This window comes from Pan paniscus, chromosome 18 (assembly GCF_029289425.2).
Source record: "Pan paniscus chromosome 18, NHGRI_mPanPan1-v2.0_pri, whole genome shotgun sequence".
Lineage (NCBI taxonomy): Eukaryota > Metazoa > Chordata > Mammalia > Primates > Hominidae > Pan > Pan paniscus.
This window is the reverse complement of record NC_073267.2, coordinates 91,095,798-91,116,513: the sequence shown is the minus strand read 5'-3', so window position 1 is coordinate 91,116,513 and position 20,716 is coordinate 91,095,798. Positions and strand designations below refer to the sequence as shown.

The 20,716-nt window shown below is 40.6% G+C and overlaps 1 protein-coding gene across 3 annotated transcripts in view; it reads right to left on the bottom strand.

The window, feature by feature from the left end:
- GAN (gigaxonin) overlaps positions 1–20,716 on the bottom strand; it is an 83,706-nt gene that overhangs the window by 24,116 nt on the left and 38,874 nt on the right. For 2 of the 3 annotated variants that reach the window (XR_008621540.2, XM_003820889.5), the window contains exons 2-8: positions 13,355–13,469; positions 10,582–10,932; positions 8,335–8,552; positions 7,407–7,528; positions 2,699–2,811; positions 1,367–1,516; positions 201–337 (exon numbers count right to left, since the gene is read on the bottom strand). Coding sequence is in view for 2 of the 3 variants with exons in the window: in XM_003820889.5 (XP_003820937.2) it covers positions 201–337; positions 1,367–1,516; positions 2,699–2,811; positions 7,407–7,528; positions 8,335–8,552; positions 10,582–10,932; positions 13,355–13,469 (1,206 nt within the window). In the remaining variant the exon portion in view is untranslated. The remainder of the gene's footprint in view (positions 1–200; positions 338–1,366; positions 1,517–2,698; positions 2,812–7,406; positions 7,529–8,334; positions 8,553–10,581; positions 10,933–13,354; positions 13,470–20,716) is intronic. The other variant, XM_034940792.3, reaches the window with a different exon arrangement.

The following is a 20,716-nucleotide window of genomic DNA, read 5'->3' as shown; positions in this document are numbered from 1 at the left end:
CAACGCGAGATCTCACTCCCGCGTTCCTCTTATGCTGGTTTAACTCTGCAGCATTACTACGTGGGCCTTCCTTTCTCAGGAAATGCCAAGTCAAAGAAAAGGTTACTCTGAAAGAAAAGAACAAAAGCCAGGCAGGGTAAGGGGCTCCAGACCCAGTGAACAGCAAGGGACTCTACAAAGCCCACCCCACAGCCACGTACCTCCTCTCTTTTAGTGGACATATGGCAGTCCACTGCTGGGTCCTGGGATCATAACACTCCACAGACTCAAAAAGCTTTCCGTACGAGCCTCCACCCATGGCGTAGATTTTCTTTTTCATAGCTGCATAGCAGCCGATCTGAAAGCAGAGAACAATGGTGGGGGAGAGGCAACATTTCTCATTCAGGTCAGGTGAAGAGATATTAACCTGTCCGGGGCATACTTAAAGACATTTAGGAAGGGGTTTGATTTCTAACTGGAAAACGATGGTGCTTTTCAGTAGTACAACACCGGACTTTAAAATGAGAAGGGCAAAGTAAGACACATATTGTTAATCTTCAGAAAAGGAGCTCTTACTCCAACTGATACTATTTCACTAAGTGAAAGAAGTTCAAAAGCCTCATTTTTATTTATTTATTTATTTATTAGAGACAGGGTCTCGTTCAGTTGCCTTGGCTGGAGTGCAGTGGTGCCATCATAGTTCACTGCAGCTTCAAACTCCTGGGCTCAACAGATCCTTCCGCCTCAGCCTCCTGGGTAGCTGGGACTACAGGTGCACACCACTGTGCCTGTAAACTTTTCTGTAGAGATGGGGGATCGCTTCAGCCTAAGAGTTCAAGACCAGCCGGGGCAACATAGTGAAACCCTATCTCCACTTAAAAAAACAAAAATTAGCTGGGTGTGGTGGTGCACACCTGTAGTCCCAGCTATTCAGCAGGCTGAGGTGGGAGGATTGCTTGAGGCAGAAAGAGGTTGCAGTGAGCCAAGATGGCGCCACCGCACTCTAATCTGGGCAACAGAGTAAGACCCTCTCTCAAGAACAAAAGGAAAGACAGAGAGAGAGAGAGAGTAAGAGAGGGAAAAACAGAAAGAAAATAGGTTGGGAAGACGTGGCTGCTGCACCATTTGCGCACTCAAATGTGGAGCTTGACACACAGCGGTGCTCCACAGGGCCCACAAGCAGGATAAACTCTCACACACGCTCACTTTCCTATTTTGGTGTGTGGCTGATGACAGTGAAGACAAACTACCGATAAAGACAGAGTTCTATAAAGTTAATTCTTTTAACACCATCAGTTATATTAAAGGTTTATTCAGGATATGAAGACACATTAAGTTTAAAATCCAATGTGTACACAAACTAGTTATCACAAAATGCAGTCCTCACCTTTCTGACCATGGTCAAATCAGGTTGCTTTGTCCAGGTTTTAGAATAAATATCGTAACACTCCATGGAAATCAGCTCCTTTTCACCATCCTCTCCTCCCAAAATGTACAGCATCCCATCTATCTCCACAATTCCGAAGTTATGTCTTGCCTGAAATTACATTAGCGATCCCTGAACACACAAGGCCAATGATCATATTGAAAGCTGATATTCATATACTTAATAAAAATTAGAGAAACATAAAGATGGCAACAATAGACACTGGGGACTCCTAGAGCCAGGAGACAGGGAGGGGAGCAAGGGCTGAAACACTAACTATTGGGTACGACGCTCAGGACCTGGGAGACTGGATTAATCTCACTGCAAACCTCAGCATTATGCAATATACACACGTAACAAACCTGCACATGTACCCCCGAGTCTAAAATAAAAGTTGAAACTATTTTTAAAAATTAGAGAAATCTTTTTTCTCAGTGTTCCAGCATGGAAGTACCACGTTCAAAACCATTTCTCCGGTAATGCTTCTTAAAGATTTCTGGCTTCCCTAACAGCCCACTCTTCCAGCACAACAGCCAGAGAGGCCAAAGCCATTTCTCAAAACAAACTTATGAAATACACGGTGAGTTCATCAGAAAATCCTCACTTTTTAACCCATAATAGCTCACAACAAGAAAATGAACTGTTACCTCTGGTTCAATACAATTATTTTTGCATAGCAATGGGCAGTGTTTTCAAGTTGACGTGGGAAAGGTTAGTATAAACTATGGCAGAAAGGGCTGTGGAGGACAGGGTCAGGCCAAGGCTATTTGGGATCACAGAAGCCCTAGGTGTTTCATGTCCGTTTGTCAATGAATATTTATGTAGTGAACCCTACGTGCCAAGCACGATTCTAGTGCTGAAAATGAAATACTGACCAGAACACACGTAATTCTCTGCCATCAAAGAGCTTACGTGAAAAACTTTAAATGCCTGGTCCGTGAGATCGTGAGACGTCGTATGAAGACGGGGACAGGAAAGCTAAGAGGCAGGAGGGAGGCCCGCTGAGAAGGTGCTGCGAGGAGGGGGCAGGCCACGCTGGCATCTGCACAGGGCAGGATAAATGTGAAGGCTGGGGTGAGGGCATTCCTGGAAGATTTCAGAAACTCATGGAGGCCAGAATGAGTGAGGGCCAGGAAGGGGAGGAGAGCCAGGCACTAGAAGGAGAGGTTGGAGCGAATGAGGCAGGGGGCTTGACAAGGCTGCCGTTTCTTCCCTGAACTCAGACACAAAACAAACAGAAGCACTAAGGGAAAAGAGAAACACATCAAACCAACCAACCAACCAGTGTTTTACCTCGTTCATAGGTGGCAATGCTGTCCATGTATTTGCATCTGGATCATACTTTTCTCCCGAGCTAAGAGTCTGCTTATTTTCATCTTGGCCCCCGAATACAAACAAAAACCCTTCTGCAAAGATCAAAGGAAACACAAATATGAAATGCGAGTCTTCAACACCCATAAACGCCACAGCATATATACAAACAGCATCTGAAGAAACTCTCTGATGACAACAATGCTCTCTTTGGATTCAGGACTTTTATTACATCCCATTGGATCCTTGGTGATGGAGCCAAACCATCACTTTGACCATTTTGCTTTACTCATTACTGTCTTTGAGGGGATTTCCACCACCCTACAATGAAAAAGGAAGCCTGGCGTCACCCGCTCAGTCACCAGGCAACTCGGCCATCTCAGTTCATCTCTTCTATTCCCTCTCAGCCTCTGGGATTCTCATACAACTTTTGCACCGCAGCGCACATCTGTTCATTCTAGACCCCAGGAATACCCAGATCTGAGGCATCCGTGTGCACTTTCTATTCAAAACAGGATCTAAGAGCAACTGAACTTCCGATTTCATGTAATGGCGTATTAGGTTATTCTTCTGCAAAAAACAATTTGCTGGATAAAACATTTAAAAAATAATCTTAGCCGGGTGGTGGTGGCTCAGCACTTTTGGAAGCCAAGGTACAAGGACTGCTTGAGCCCAGGAGGTTCATAGGAAGCAACACAGCAAGACTTCATCTCTACAAAAAATAATGAAATTAGCCGGGCATTGTGGTATTTGCCTATAGTCTCAACTACTCAGGAGGCTGAAATGGGAGGATCGCTTGAGCCCAGGAGTGTGAAGCTGAAGTGGGCTGTGATCATGCCATTGCACTCCAGCCTGGGCAACAAAGTGAGATCTTGTTTCAAAAATAACAACAATAATAATCTTCTTAGAAGAGGAGAAGCCAACAAGATAACAAGGCAAAACTGAAGGGAAAATTAGGACCTACAGAGGTTATCAAGCATGAAAACCATTTTACACTGAGGGCATTTCCAATCTAGGAAAATTTAAACCTTTTGTCCTGGGGATGAAAAAGACAGAAGTTTAAGCTCCAGGTCCACAGAAAATGTGGCTTCTGGCAGGAGATCCTCTCCAAAGTTCTACACTGTCAGGATGAAGGCCAACCAGAATTCGTACTCAGATTTAAATCTCCTTGCTATCTGGGAAATCATAAGCCTTGAACTTAATTTACAGTTAATACCAAATTAGTAGTGTTTTCAGGCAACTGGCAGAAACAAATGCAAAACTTCTGTAGAAGGACCTTAATCTAAGCCTTAGATTCTAACATCCCAGGACATCTAAGGCAGAAAGTTATTGCTACAAATAATTTTTTTCTATTTTTTTTTTTTTTTGTTTTTTTAAGATAGTCTCACTCTGTCGCCCAGGCTGGAGGGCAGTGGTGCAATCACAGATCACTGCAACTTCTGCCTCCTGGGTTCAAGCGATTCTCCGGCATCACCCTCCTGAATATCTGGGATTACAGGCACATGCCACCACATACCCCAGCTACTTTTTGTACTTTTAGTAGAGATGGGGTTTCACCATGTTGGCCAGTCGATTTCAAACTCCTGACCTCAAATGATCCACCCGCCTCAGCCCCCAAAAATGCTGGGATTATAGGTGTGAGCCACTGTGCCTGGCTGCTACAAATAATGTTTAATAAACGAGCAGCATGCAGCCACAGATATCAGACATACCAAAAATTAGGCTCTAAGAAAAGACCAGCAGAAGCAGATCATAGGAAGTAGTCTTGCAAAGATTTCAAATATTATAGTAACCAGAAAGATGATTTTTTTCAAGTTGGGTGATGAAGAATAAAGTCTAAAATTTATTTAAAAAAGAAAGATAATTTAAACAAATGCTTATCATGTTTAAAAAATAAAAATTAACTGGAAGATAACTCCAGGTAACAGGGAACTATAGAAATAAGAGAGGATTTGAAGGTAATGGTGGATTAAGTTATTCTCCTGTAAAAAGACAAGAATTTGCAGAAATTAAAAAAAAAATCAATGGATAAATGTAATAGCAGATTAATCAGAGTTAAGGAGAAAAGAAGATAAATCAAAAGATAATAATCAAGAAAACAGCACAGTGAGACAAAAAGATGGAAAATAATAAGAAAATTTTAAATACACACCAGAGAAGAGATTTTTTAGACTCGCCACTGACTTCACAACAATGGAAGGCAGAAGTCAGTGGAACGACTTCAATGTGCTGAAAACTGATAAATACCAAAGCGGAAACGCTATACCCAGCAAAAATATCCTTTACGAATGAAGGCAAAATAATGACATTTGCAGGCAATCAAATCTGAGAGTTGTCCACCAAAAGACCCATATTAAAGGAAATTCAAAAGGATGAACTTCAGAGAGAAGGGAGATGATCCTAGGTGGAACGTCTGAGGAGTTAAGAAGGAAGAACGAAGAAAGTGGCAAATCTAAATGAACACTATCTACCTACCTGTCTGTCTGTCTATCAATCATCTATCTACCTATCTGTCTGTCCATCCATCCGTCCATCTATCCATCCATCCACCCATCTATCCATCCATCCATCCATCCATCCATCCATCCATCCATCCAACATATATCAAAAAAAGACACATTGTGTATATAGTAGCTACCCCTTATCTGAAGTGTTGGTTTCTGTGGTTTTATCACCCATGGTCAACTGCAGTCCAAAAATAGGTGAGTTCAGTAAAGTAAGATATTTTGAGAGAGACCACATTCACATAACTTTTATTACAGTATATTGTTATCGTCGTTTTATTATCAGTTATTGTCGTTAATCTTTTACTGTGCCGAACTTAAACTTTATCATGGGTATGTATGTATAGTAAAAACACACAGTGTGTACAGGGTTCAGCACTATCTGTGGTCTCAGACATCCACTCAGGGGTCTTGGAATGCATCCCTCATGGATAAGGGGGATCTACTGTACATATTTATTAGTGATAATGCATTTTAAAACTGTAAGAGTATGGAAAATGGAAAATGAAGAAAAACTCTCCTGAAGAGAACACAGGTACTGACTAACTTTGGACTTTGCTAACTTAATACAGGCTGTAATTTCTAAGGTAATCTTCCTAAAGGACTATTAACAAGAATGTAAGTCCCAAACTGGTAGAGAAGAAAAATTGAATGACAAAAAAACAGTCAAAATCAATTTTTAAAAAGGCAAAAAACAAAAAAACAAAAAAACAATGCAGGCTGGACAAATGGAAGGACCTCTTCAATCACTCACTTCCGTTTCCATCAATTCCACTGTACACAGTCGCTCCTTCCATTGCTGGGTTTCTGAAACACCAATCCCTCTAGCAAACTTTCAAATATTAGTGATACAGGAGCCTTTGTGACAGATGTGTATGTGTGAAAATTAGGAATATGTGTATATATTCGGGGGGGAAATGTAAGGGAGCTAATTCTGAGAAGATGCAACAGGGAAACTAGACCTACCTCCTGCAGGCTATACTACTCTGTCCAGCTCTTCATTACTGACAATAACTAATAATTTTGGGACTCATAAAATGACTCCACTTCTATACTATGGTAGAGCCTTGGCCATTTGTATGATATACTGTGGTACAGTATAGCTTTAAAAATATTATAGCCTGGGCAACATAGCAAGATCCCATCTCTAAAAAGAAAAATAAAATAAAAAATAAAATTTTAAAGATAATGTTGCTGGGCAAGCAAACACAATTAAATAAGGACTGCAGGAGGGCTGCTGACCACAATTAGAATGACATGAGATGACACTTATCAGGTGGACAAGGGAGCAGGACCACGGCAAAAAGAAAGGCAGCCAGCAAAGGCAATGCCTCAATGGCTATCTTTTCTATCAGCTCCTTAAGGGAGAGCTTTGGATAAAGTAGAGCAGTTTTCAAACTTGTAAAGGTCAAGCAAAGCATTTTCCATACTAAATAACTTTAAGCCATTGCCTATATAAGTAGCATTTCCTAAAGTCTCATAACTTCTCTTTTTTTTTCTTTTTTTTCTGAGACAGGGTCTCACTCTGTCACCCAGGCTGGAATGCAGTGGTGTGATCATGGCTCACAGCAGTCTCGATCTCCTGGGCTCAAGAGATTCTCCCACCTCAGCCTCCCAAGTAGCTGGGACCACAAGTGCATGCCACTATGCCTGGCTAATTTTTTTGATTTTTAGTAAAGACAGTTTCTCTCCTACATTGTCCAGGCTGGTCTTGAACTCCTAGGCTCCTCTCACTTTAGCCTCCTAAACTGCTGGGATTACAGGTGTGAGCCACCACACCCGGCCTTATATAACATATTTTATATAATTACATATTGTAATTCTAAGCTGCATGAATTTCAAAGATGGGACTACCATGGTGCAAAGAAACGCTGTATTCCAGGTGTGGCCCTACAGCTACTTAGTGGTAAGCATCACTGAAGTTTGCTCTCCTGACATTAAGTCATCAAGTAACTGCTTCTCCAGTAGTTCTTAAAAGCAGCTATGTGTTGAAGATACGGAGATAATAAGGACTGACAGAAAATACGGTTTTCCTAACCATGGTCTCAGAAGCTAGAACTACACTAAAAATGTCATGTAGAGATAATAAAATTGTATCTTTAAAAGGCTCTGAGTCCTTCTGTAAAACCTTGAGATTACACATTACTTGATCTGGTGTTTAAGGAAAATTTGCCACAGAACGGTACCTGCTGAGAGAACTCCATGGTTAATTCTCGGCATGCTTAAAGGGGCCAGTTCGATCCAAAGCTGCCTGTTAGGGTCATAGAGAGGGCACATGCATCGCATCGCTGCTGTGGGTTTCCGTGAACTAAGGAAGCAAATAAGTGATCGGTAGTTAATGTGCTTCATACAGTTCTTTTTATAAGTAGCCATCACTAGTTTTAGTTTACTAAAGAATATTTAAAACATTTTTTAAAAACCCTTGTGGAAGTCAGTGTGGCGATTCCTCAGGGATCTAGAACTAGGAATGCCATTTGACCCAGCCATCCCATTACTGGGTATATACCCAAAGGACTATAAATCATGCTGCTATAAAGACACATGCACACGTATGTTTATTGCGGCACTATTCACAATAGCAAAGACTTGGAACCAACCCAAATGTCCAACATTGATAGACTGGATTAAGAAAATGTGGCACATATACACCATGGAATACTATGCAGCCATAAAAAAGGATGAGTTCATGTCCTTTGTAGGGACATGGATGAAATTGGAAATCATCATTCTCAGTAAACTATCGCAAGAACAAAAAACCAAACACCGCATATTCTCACTCATAGGTGGGAACTGAACAATGAGAACACATGGACACAGGAAGGGGAACATCACACTCTGGGGACTGTTGTGGGGTGGAGGGAGAGGGGAAGGATAGCATTAGGAAATATAGCTAACGCTAACTGATGAGTTAATGGGTGCAGCACACCAGCATGGCACATGTATACATATGTAACTAACTGGCACATTGTGCACATGTACCCTAAAACTTAAAGTATAAAAAAAAAATCAAATGTAATTATGTTTTAGATACTGAAAAGCATTATGAATTCTTGTTTACATGGAACTACCTCTTCCCATACACCACTTTTCAAACAAGTCCCACCTCACACTTACACTCTCTCTTCTCCACCAACAGTCACGATGCACTCGGAGTAGCCCCGGGGTTTGAAGTTGGCCAGCATCGCCTCCCCTTGCTGCGGCTGGCTGAGCGGTATATTGCTACACTCTTTGACAATTTCTCGTACTAATGGTTCATTCAGCATCTGTTCCCGTAAATAACTGGAGTCCAACCCTGAAACCCACAGAGCTGACATAACATCCTTCATGTGGACCTGCAGAAGAGGGAAGAAAGATGGGGCGAAAACAATGGAAAATGCAACACATCATTTTCAGAATCTACATTTTCCACCTCATGGAAAACAAACTGTTAACACTCAGGTTATTACCAGGCAAGTGAGACACACTGGTGCTGCTTGAATGTCTTCTCCTGGCCCTAACTGTCTACTTCCCAGAGTCTTGATAAGTAAAAGTTTAATTTTTAAAAATCATCAGTTTATTTGAGGTATCACTGTAAAAGTTTCAAGCAGCTTCCTTTACACCTTAAAGGATTCCCATTTCAATAGGAAAAGACAGGAAAAGAACCAGCTATAATTTGCTTTATGTCACACATTTGGATGTGCCATGAGTTAAATCATGTTTATACAAATATTATATACAGTAATAGCTCAATACAATATGGTAAACTTAGACATCAACATTAATAATACAAGAAAAATATACAAAAGCCAAAGTTTAAAAAAAACCTGAGTACTATATAATCATTTCTGCAGTAATTACTGTTCAAAAATATCTAACACGACTAATATGAATTATATACTTTTACCGCTCAATCACTAAATTTGAACCGACGAAAGTATTTTATAAATGTAAAATAAAACTGTGAGTTTTAAAAATCAACTGTCTTTACAGCATGAAGTTTAAACTGACCAAAGGACAAAGAACTGCCTCGTTTTCCCAGCAACCAGCCAACCTTAAGCATCTCCCTTGCTTTAAGGCAAGAAGAGGGCAGGACGGAAGCTGGCGAGGAGCAGCATGTCCTACTGTGGTCTTGGTGAGTGGGAGCACATAGGAAATTTTTCTCATTTTTCTATCTCCTTTACCAATTTCCCCAACTAACATGGAAAGCAGAACACTACCGGTCCTTACCTGTCCCAATTAAAACCAATACTACAAATGTGGTTTCTAAACATGCATACTTTCGGGCTTACAGAATTCAAAAAATTATAAGATAATCATCAAAATTTAACAGTCCAGTTTTAACTTACAAGAACAATTAACAGTAAAATTATACATTGTGAGATCCACTCTCTAACACCTAATATATTTCTTATTTTGAAAACAGTAATTGGAGCTAGTGTCTTATTTATAATAATCAGACTTAAAAATGAAGTCCTGGCTGGGCATGGTGGTTCACACTTGTAATCCCAGCACTTTGGGAAGCCAGAGTGGGAGGATTGCTTGAGCACAGGAGTTTGAGACCAGCCTGGGCAGCACAGTGAGACCCTGTCTCTACAAAAATCAAACAATTAGCTAGGCATGGTGGCACACGCCTGTGGTCCTAGCTACTCGGAGGCTGAGGTGGGAAGATCAGTTCAGCCAGGAAGGTTGGGACTGCAGTGAGCTATGATCGTGCCACTCTGGCTACTGCCCTTCAGCCTGGGAGACAGAATGAGACTCTCTGCCCCCTCAAAACCCTCAAGTCCTGTGATTTTGCTCCTTCCTCCAAGGTATTCACAATTTGGATCTAGAGGCTGATATTCTTTAAGACCTTCACTCCCAGAACCTTCCCTCTTGAAACTGCACTGCCACACAAACTCCAGAGCCTGCCTGCTTTCTCCTGCGTGGTGTCAATCACACCTGAAGCTCCTCAGGCCCATGCCCCTCCACCCCTGCCATCGATCCACGTGCCACCCCCCTGCCTGCTACAGGCACCTGAGGCCTGGCAGAGGTTAGCCTAGTGATATAGTAGGTCAGGATGCTGAGAGCAAGGGTGGGGATACTGTGTTTCTATAATCTCCAGCTTAAGCTTGAAATGCATTTTCCCATTAAAAACAACATACAAAGGATATTACGCTCCTTACAAGGGCTAATATTTTCACTGATATATTGTGTGGCATGGGCTTTTGCAGACTGGTCTGAAAAACCAACTGCTTTCATGATATAGGGGAACACGTTTTACAGGTATCTTTTAGATTGCTGCATTGTAAGTCTTTCATGTTGAAGAAGAAAAATAAAACAACTAAAATTTGAATTAAAAAGAAATAAAAAGGCAAATTTGACCATGTTATAAATGACAGGTACCTTTCTTATTTCTGTATCATGTGCTATCCATCGAATTACTGCTTCAAAGACATATCTTTCATTGCCAACGTTTAACTTCTCAAGAGAAATCACTTCTTTAAGCTTTTGAGGACTCAGCTCTAAGAATTCTTCCGTGCTGCTGACGTCTCGGAAATGAGTCTCCAGGTATTCCGTGGCAAGGTAATGAACGTGATGGAGGCAGTAATGTAGTGCAAAGTCACGGATACCAATACAGTTCTCAGCAGCAATGCAGCCTTCCAAAAACTCACAGCACAGGGTTTTAAGGTCCGTCAGTAGCAGCAGGTCAGCTGCCTGAACAACATCTTGGATTGTATCTTCATTTAGCCTGATCTAAAAAAGTAGCATAATTATCTTATATTTGAATGTGTACATTTAAAACCCAAACCACTAACCTATTAATTTGGGCCACATGAAATTTCCATTTATTTTAGATCAAAGATAATCAAATATTGGCAATTTCATATGGTTTAACCCAGCATTTTTTTTTTTTCCGAGAGTTGGAAGGCACCAACATAAGCAAATGTGTGCTTGGTTAACTTTTCCCAGCTCTGCCCTTGCTGTACCAATGTCAACCACCAATAACCCTTCTAGGGTGAACTGTCCATGTTGCTCACTTCTGTAATTCAGAGAAAAACCTTAATGACTCAAATGCTTGGGAAATGGAAAGTTCTGCATTCTATGGTAAAGTCAACATGATTAAGTACCAGCATCAGAACTGATGAAAATCTTGCCTCCCCACCTATGAAGTTCACTCTTCCGCTAAATGGCATGCCAACCTGAATGCTAACCCCTTGAAGGGAGAGGGGTTTCCAGTGTTTCAGAAGCCTCATTCCGCATCCCAAAACACTGTACGCAGTGCAATTTGGTACACAGACAGATACACTTAGGTCTCAAAACTACTTTTTGGAATAAATCCCTAATACAAGGGTGTTTTTTTTTTTTATCATTATGAACATCTACTTTTCCTTAATTTTCTTCAATTTTCTGACTAATGCTTCTTTCTCCACCGACTTCACAGTGCTCCAAAGCATCAGGAAAGAAACAGTTCTCTAAAATATTGCCACAGTCCTAAGTGGACGACCCCAAAGCATGGGCACTTCACCCACATTCGCAAATGCAAGGGAGACTTCATGAAGAGTATAGCAAGAAACATTTTTACATTTTACACTTTTTGTACCACAGATTTTTAAAAAAGTATAATTGCCAATCGTCTTAGAAACTGAGCAACAAAAATGTGGAAAGTAGTATGGTGAGTAAGCCACAAGTAGGGGAAAATGTTCCATTTATATGACATTACATTTAGCCACAAGACAGCAGGCAGCTGTAGACTCTTCAAATATAGGCACGTGAAAAAAACACTCAACTGCATTTCAATAAAACAAAACTGCCAATTCAGGAGTTTGTTATAACTTACATTCCAACTATCGTTTTAAATTTAAATTGGGAACAAATCACAGAAGTCAATCTGTAAATAATGTTTCAACTTTCAAATCCAAGCCTGAACATGAACAGGCTCTTACTGGCTTATAACTCGTTATACTAATAACTGCTGCTGGATTGACTTTACAAGGTGGAGGAGAGGTTGGTCTTAGCCCTGGTTATGTGATGCTACAGAGCATCTCTGGGCTGTCCCCAGATTAACTTAAATTCATTTACTTTTAACAATCATACACGTACACACCCACCCACTAGTGCTGAGAGAAGAGAGAAAGCATGAAATCAAACCAAAACCTTCAAAAAGGATGAGAATCACTGCGTTTAACTCTGGACAGAATGAATATATTTAGATAAAGAAAGCAATACATTCAGAATACTTAGAAAATATGTAAGAGAAACAGCCCCTACAGAAAGGAAAACAAGAAGGATAAAGAAAGAATAAAGGAGAGAGTAGGGAACAAGATCTCAGAAAGAATAAAGATGAAATGCATTCTCACACAGCCAAAGGTAAGATGCACTGACCTCTTCTTTCTGTTAAAAAAACAAAACAAAACAGAACAAAAAACTAGCCCTGGTTCACATGGAAGATTTTTCTTGAGTCCTCATGCTTTGCTTGAAATCACGTCATGGGGAATGGGTAGTCGGAGGAGGGCAAAGGAAAAGAAAGAAGTCTGATCGTTTATCATTCTCCTCCCTGGGTATCACAAAGTCCCCAGAAGTTCAAGTAGACATGGAGAGGAAAGGGACATCAGGAAGAGAGAATAAGGGTGGGGCAGGGATGTGGGTACTACTGAGGCAACAGGACCACGGCATCGTGAATAAGGCGCTTGTCATGTCTGTCAGTCATCTTTCTCTGGGAATGATCTACAAGGAACTCTCTATTTCTACCAAAAAATCCACAATGCCCCAGGAAGTTCCTATTTCCATGCTATGGAGACAAAACAAGTTTTGTATCCCCAGTTATATGGATACAAAGCAAGACTGGAATCGGGATTCCAAAGCAAAAACCAAAAAGACAGCAGTCAGGGCAGCATCCCATGTTCTTTAATATCTCATATGAGAAGGTGGAGCTCAGAATGGTAGCAACAAACTGAGATTTGAGTCTAAGATCTTACTTCCTCTGCTTCTCTAGGAGCACAGCCATGGAAGAACACACATGGGGTGCCATTACCAGTAGGAAATGTCAGTCAATGCACACAGTGACAGAAGATGAAGATGACAGTGCTACTTTGTCATATAATGGATGAAAGGAGACCCTCACCCTGAGCTTGAGAAGCCTCTACTTAGGTCTTCCTTCCTTTGTTTCTCATCATACCTGCCCACTGAAGATGTAATCCAGGATCTCTCTCATAACCATTACCGATATCCCTTCAAGTTCAATCTTATAAGTTGATCCATCATCTTTTGGAGGATTATAGTTTAACTTTGTCCTAAGAAAGGGAAAAAAATGTAAAATTTCTATGAAAGAACAGAAATAGCTATAAATATTTATGTACTCAAAACTCTATAACGTGTAAGATACTTATCAGTATATGAATCCCCACCTAGAAAATTTAGTTCGTTAACTTTAGGTCTATGCAGTTCTATAACTTTCAACTACAAAACATTGGTCCCAGGATCCCAAATGCTACTTCTTAAAAAACAAAAACAAAACAGATGACCAAAGAACTAAGACCCACATGACCATGAATCTGTATTTCACCTTGGAAATCCCAGTCCCTTTAGGCTTATTTTCTAATGTATTGAATTCTCTAATTAATCTTCAATAATGTAACAAGGACTCCACAAACCTGCCATCCAAAACAAAAGCTAAGACCATGTCAACAGCCCGCTTCTAACCAGATGGTCTTCCCTACCAATCCATTCCTCTGCTTCCACCACCTGAAGTAACCATTATCCCAAATCCTATGCTCACTTTTTCCTTGCTTTATTACTGCATCCATGAAATATATATTTTAAATTTTAACTTGTTTTATAATTAATCATCCATTTTGCATTATTGTTTTATATAAATGACTTAAAATTTTATAGAGGTGTGCATATCACACTGGTTCTTTAGTTCTTTCTGCTGTGCAATATCCCATTTTCCTGTTGATGGGCATCTGGGGTTGTCTCCAGGTTTTCGATATTGCAAACTGTGATGCTATGACTATTATTGCATATGACTCTTTTGTGCTATGTTAAAGAATTTTTCGGCTGGGTGCAGTGGCTCACGCCTGTAATCCCAACACTTTGGGAGGCCGAGGTGGGTGGCTCACTTGAGGCCAGGAGTTCGAGGCCAGCCTGGCCAACATGGTGAAACCCCATCTCTACTAAAAATGCAAACATCGACTGGGAGTGGTGGTGGCATACGCCTGCAATCCCAGCAGCTCAGGAGGCTGACGCACAAAAATAGCTCGAACATGGGAGATGGAGGTTGCAGTAAGCTGAGATAACGCCACTGCACTCCAGCCTAGGTGACAGAGCGAGACTCTGCCTCAAAAAAAAAAAAAAATTAATTAAGTAAATAAATAAATAAACAAAAATTTCCCTTGGGTCTACTCCTGGGAGTAGAATTATGCTACTTATTCTCCATAGTAGGTGGCGCTGTTTACAGCCTCATATACTACGTATGTGTAAGGGCATCTGTGGATTCATAAACTCTACAACATTTGAATCTGTCACACTTCTTAAGTTTTGTCAATTGAATAAGTGAAATATGGTATCTCACTGTGGTTATCATCTGCATTCTCTTACTACCCAGGTGCTGAACATCTCTTTGTATGTTTGTAGCCACGTTTCCCCTTTTGCAAAACGTTTGTTCATGTTTCTCGTTCATTTTTCACTAACTGTCCTTCTCACATTGCGGTATAGGAGTTCTTTACATATTTGTGATACCAATCATTTAACAGACATGAACTTTTTAAAAGGGGCCTTTTAAAAAACTTAAAAAAAAAAAAGACTTCTTAAACTGATGAAGAATTTGAAGAACAATTTTTCGGTCAATGCTTTTTGTTTTAAGAACTTATATCTAGATATTCCTCATATTTTTTACTAAGAAAATTTAAGGTTTAAAAAAAAATCAAGTGAGATTTAAAAATAGCTTTGAAACATGCTCTTGGTATGAATTATAACTCTGTTAAATCTCAAGATTGACACTGTGTTACCTGCTACCTAATAACCACGTTTTCTAAGAAAAGAAAAGCACACCTTCAAATACCGGTAATCCAAATAGTGAGTTACAGGGAGAACTTCTTAGAAACAAATATTTAAACTCATTATTTGCATTCAGACTTCTATAATAAAGTCAACAAAGGATCAGACTTTTGGTAGACTGAATACAAACAGAACAGGAAATAATATTAACAAAATTTATTTTATTTTTGTTTTTGAGACAGGGTCTCACTCTGTCACCCAGTCTGGAGTGCAGTGGCGCAATCATGGCTCACTACAACCTCCTCCTCCTGGGTTCAAGTGATTCTCCTGCCTCAGCCCCCCAAGTAGCCGGAACTACAGGCACACACCACCACACCCAGCTAATTTTTGTACTTTTTGTAGAGACGGGGTTTCACCATCTTGCCCAGGCTGGTTTCGAACTCCTAAACTGATCTGCCCACCTCAGCCTCCCAAAGTGCTGCGATTATAGGCATGAGCCACCGCACCCAGTCAATGAAATTTCATATGCTAGAAAACAGACAAGGGTAACTGACTTGGAGTATCTGAGGAAGCTTAATCCTAATTTAGCAGTAAGCAAAGCCGAGACTCAACCTGAACTGGACTGAAGACTTCCCAAAGGCTCCGGGAACTGGTAGTACAGGGTAGGTGAGGACGGGGTTGGTGTGGGGCAGGGGGTGAAAGATAAGCTAAAAACAGAACTGTTAACAAAGTCTTAGGAAATAGTTGAATTTCCGGATTCTCCTTCCATGTGGATACATATCTTCCCTGTAGAGCTCAATAAGACTCTCCCTAGCTCCAGTGGAAGACAAATGACTTATATTTTGAAGAGTATACAACTGAGGGTCTCTGGACAGGGGAGCACCAGGCACATTTGAGGGTAGGTGTATTGTAACTGAGAGGGTTAACAGAATGTTTACATACTGAATGCTGGACCATTAGTCTTTTTCTCTCAACTCTGCTCCTAAAATACTGAAAGCCAGAACATATCTTCCAAGCAAGAAACAAAGACTCTTCTGGAGGACTTGATCAGCCCAAGGGTACAGACCCAAGGGCACAGACATCAATCTGCCCTAAGAAAATGACCCAGTTTGATTACACAACAGCAAAACCTGTGTTCAACAAGTCTAACCTATAGGGCTCTGAGCTTCCTGCACATTTTGAAGCTGTACTTCTAAAACTTTCTCATGTCACATCACACTCAGAAAACGTAGTATTACTCTGGGCTAAACAGAGGCGGCCTGTAGGCTCATGGCTGGACAGGGCCCCCAGGATCTGGAGATGCTGCTCAGCTACTCTGAAGACTGACACCATCAGTATCTTCACATACTGGCAACATGTTTTTTTGGCACATTGGTTAAGAAACTGTTTTAGAGCACTGCTCTTAAAATCAAGCAAACAGGACTCATTAGATATTTAACAAAGATAAAATACAGGAACAAAACTGATAAGAAAAAAGGTAACTTAAAGGAAGTAAAGATTGTGCTAAAATGAAAAGTTCAAGGAAAAAAGAAAAATTCATCGTAATCTTCCCAGAGGGAAAAGACAGGATACTGTGTACATAAAACAAGACTACAATGATATAAAAAGAAACATTCATAAGCCAGCAAAAAATGTTAATGATTGAAAAAAAAATTTTTTTGAAATGTAGGGTCAAGATAAAAAGTTGAGGAAATCTCCTAGAAAAGAGAACAAAGAGACAAAGGCAGAAAATATGAGAGATGGCTGAGCACATGGCTCATGCCTATAACCCCAGCACTTTGGAAGGACTGCTTGAGCCCAGGTGTTCAAGACCAGACTGGGCAACACAGCGACACCCCACCTCTATTTTTTTTTAATTTATTAAATAATTTTTTAAAAAAGAAAATGAGAGATAAGTTAAGAAAACTGGAAGATCAGTCCAGAAGGTTCAGCACCTGAAAAAAAGTAATGTCCCCCCACCAAAAAAGATAAGACTATTAAGGAAGTACTCTCAATAACGGATGAAAATAGACCCACTCCAGAGCACATCATCATAATAATTCAGGATACGAGAAATAAAGAAAAAAGTCTTACAAGCTTTCAGAAAGAAAAATAGGCTATATGGAAAGGATCAAGAATCAGAATGGCTTCATAACTGTAAATGAAAGTTAAATAATAAAGAAGAAATTACTTTAAAATTCTGAAAGAAAATTATTTCAGACCTAGATTTTTATAACCAGCCAAACTATCAATCAAGTGGCAGGGGGGAACAAAGACATTTTCAGCTATATGAAGTCACAAAACAATTTACTTCCCATGCAACCTTTCTCGAGATGGTGTTAGAAAATGTGCCCCCAAAAAACAAAGGAATATATCAAGAAAGTGGAAGATTCTGGATACTAACAAGATGCAATCCAAACAGGAAGGAAGTGAAAGGGATGCACAATAATGGTGAAGAATGATCCTGGAATGACAGCTATGTACCAGCAGAAGGAAGTCAGTCCATTCTGGTGACAGTAGAAGGCCCTTGTACATCTTTAACATCAAATATATAATGTGTATGACAGTATACAAAGGGTATTTAGACAACTTTCTTTCCTCCCTGTATTTCCTATCTACTATTCCTGCCCCTACAGTTTCCAGTGAACTAATGGTTTTACTCAAAAGGTACTTCATTGCCACTAGCTGTTGTGTAGGTGTATCTATTTGCCTGATGCTTTTATTAAAAGTGAAGGAAAGAATTTGAGTCAATTCTCCGTCAAGAGAGAAAACAGTGTAAGAATAAAATACCGAAATATCTGGCTTTGAAATGCATCATATAATCTTTTTGGCAGCAGACATGTCTTCACTTAGGATGTCATGACTATTTGTATTTCTCAGTCACTGTGCTGGTTATCAACATATATAGCCTCTCAGCTCCAAATTCACCCTTTTTTGCTTGCTTTGGAAAAATGGATCTGATCCTTTTAAATCATTTTCCTTTGTCAAATGGCACGATGTTAAGCTTCAGTTAAAGGCACTGGAGAGACAATGGAGGAGGTGAGAGTTTTGCTTGCTGGTTCTGGTGAAGAGACCTGCCTCCTGCCAGGCAGTCTTCTCTTCCAGCACCAGGCTCCCACAGTGCACAGCTGCAACCACACCCTGAAGTTTTCCCCAGAGCCTCCTTCAAGTACCTTCCAATGAATAGCTTTCTCAGGCATCTTACAGCAGCAGTCCCCAACCTTTTTGGCACCAGGGACTGGTTTCGTGGAAGACAATCTTTCCACAGAAGGGAGTTGGGGGGATGGTTTCAGGGTAAAACTGTTCCACCTCAGATCATCAGGCATTAGATTCTCACAAGGAACATGCAATCTAGATCCCTCACATGCCCAGTTCACAATAGGGTTCGCGCTCCTATGAGAATCTAATGCCACCACTGATCTGACAGGAGGCGGAGCTCAGGCAGGAAAGCTCCATCACCAGGGCCTCACCTCCCACTGTGTGGCCCAGTCCTAAGGCCATGGCCCAGTCCTAAGGCCTTAGAAGACAGATTTCCAACAAGTTCCACAATGTGGCTTTTCTGCCATGCAGTGAGCCATGGGTGTGTCCTAATAAGTCAGCTCTGGGGTAGCAGATGCTCCATATATCTATTCCTGTATTTTTTAGAGTTTTCTTTACTTCTTACTGGCCAGTCCCTCATTACTCCAATCTCCTGCTGTAGTTAATAATTCTTTATACTAAATTTTCTTTGTTCAAACTGTTCTGTGGTTTCTCTCTCCTGACTAGACCCAGACAGACACTAACAGCCACTAAAAAATTTAGAGGAGGTATCTCCAAAACATGTTCAGATAGAGGAGCTTCAGGATAGAATTAGAGTTCTTATTTTAAAGTAACCCAGGTTCAACCAAGAGCTAGCTGTACTTGCTTGCGCATGTGGCATTAGAGTCTCATAGGAGCACGAACCCTATTGTGATCTGGGCATGTAAAGGATCCAGACTGCACCTTCCTTATGAGAATCTAATGCCTGATGATCTGAGGTAGAACAGTTACACCCTGAAACCATCCCCAGAACTCCTGTCTGTGGAAAACTTGCATGCGTCTTGCAGACAGTGGTAGGATGGGGGAAACTAGGCTATCAGGGAAAAGGTTACAAGAAGCCCTCTTTTTAAATTATTATTATACGAACGTACAATTTTGTTATATAGGTATACATGTGCCATGGTGGTTTGCTGAACCCATTAACCCGTCACCTACATCAGATATTTCTCCTAATGTTATCCCTCCCCTAGGCCCCCACCCCTAACAGGCCCCAGCGTGCGATGTTCCCCTCCCTGTGTCCATGTGTTCTCATTGTTCAACTTCCACTTATGAGTGAGAACATGCATTGTTTGGTTTTCTGATCTTGTGACAGTTTGCTGAGAATGATGGTTTCCAGCTTCATCCATGTCCCTGCAAAAGACATGAACTCATCCTTTTTTATGGCTGCATAGTATTCCATGGTGTATATGTGCCACATTTTCTTAGTCTATCATTGATGGACATTTCGGTTGGTTCCAAGTCTTTGCTATTGTGAATAGTGCCGCATCAAACATATGTGTGCATGTGTCTTTATAGTAGAATGATTTACAATCCTTTGGGTACACGCCCAGTAATGGGATTGCTGGGTCAAATGGTATTTCTAGTTCTAGATCCTTGAGGAATCGCCACACTGTCTTCCACAATGGTTGAACTAATTTACACTCCCACCGACACTGTAAAAGTGTTCCTATTTTTCCACAACTTGTCCAGCATCTGTTGTTTCCTGACTTTTTAATGATCGCCATTCTAACTGGTGTGAGATGGTATCTCATTGTGGTTTTGATTTGCATTTCCCTAATGGCCAGTTATGATGAGCATTTTTTCATGTCTGCTGGTTGCATAAATGTCTTCTTTTGAGAAGTGACTGTTCATATCCTTTGCCCATTTTTCGATGGGGTTGTTTGCTTTTTTCTTGTAAATTTGTTTAAGATCTTTGTAGATTCTGGATATTAGCCCTTTGTCAGATGCATAGATTGCAAAAATTTTCTCCCATTCTGTAGGTTGCCCGTTCACTCTGAGGGTAGTTTCTTTTGCTGTGCAGAAGTTCTTTAATTAGATCCCATTTGTCGTATTTGGCTTTTTTGCCATTGCTTTTGGTGTTTTAGACATGGTCTTTGCCCGTGCCTTTGTCTTGAATGGTACTGCCCAGGTTTTCTTCTAGGATTTTTATGGTCCTAGGTCTTATGTTTAAGTCTTTGATCCATCTTGAGTTGATTTTTGTAAAAGATGTAAGAACGTCCAGTTTCAGTTTTCTGCATACGGCTAGCAAGTTTTCCCAGCATTACTTATTAAATAGGGAATCTTTTCCCCATTGCTTGTGTGTGTCAGGTTTGTCAAACATCAGATGGTGGTAGATGTGTGGTGTCATTTCTGAGGCCTCCGTTCTGTTCCATTGGTCTATATATCTGTTTGGTACCAGTACCATGCTGTTTTGGTTACTGCAGCTTTGTAGTAAAGTTTGAAGTCAGGTAGCGTGATGCCTCCTGACTTTGTTCTTTGTTCTTGT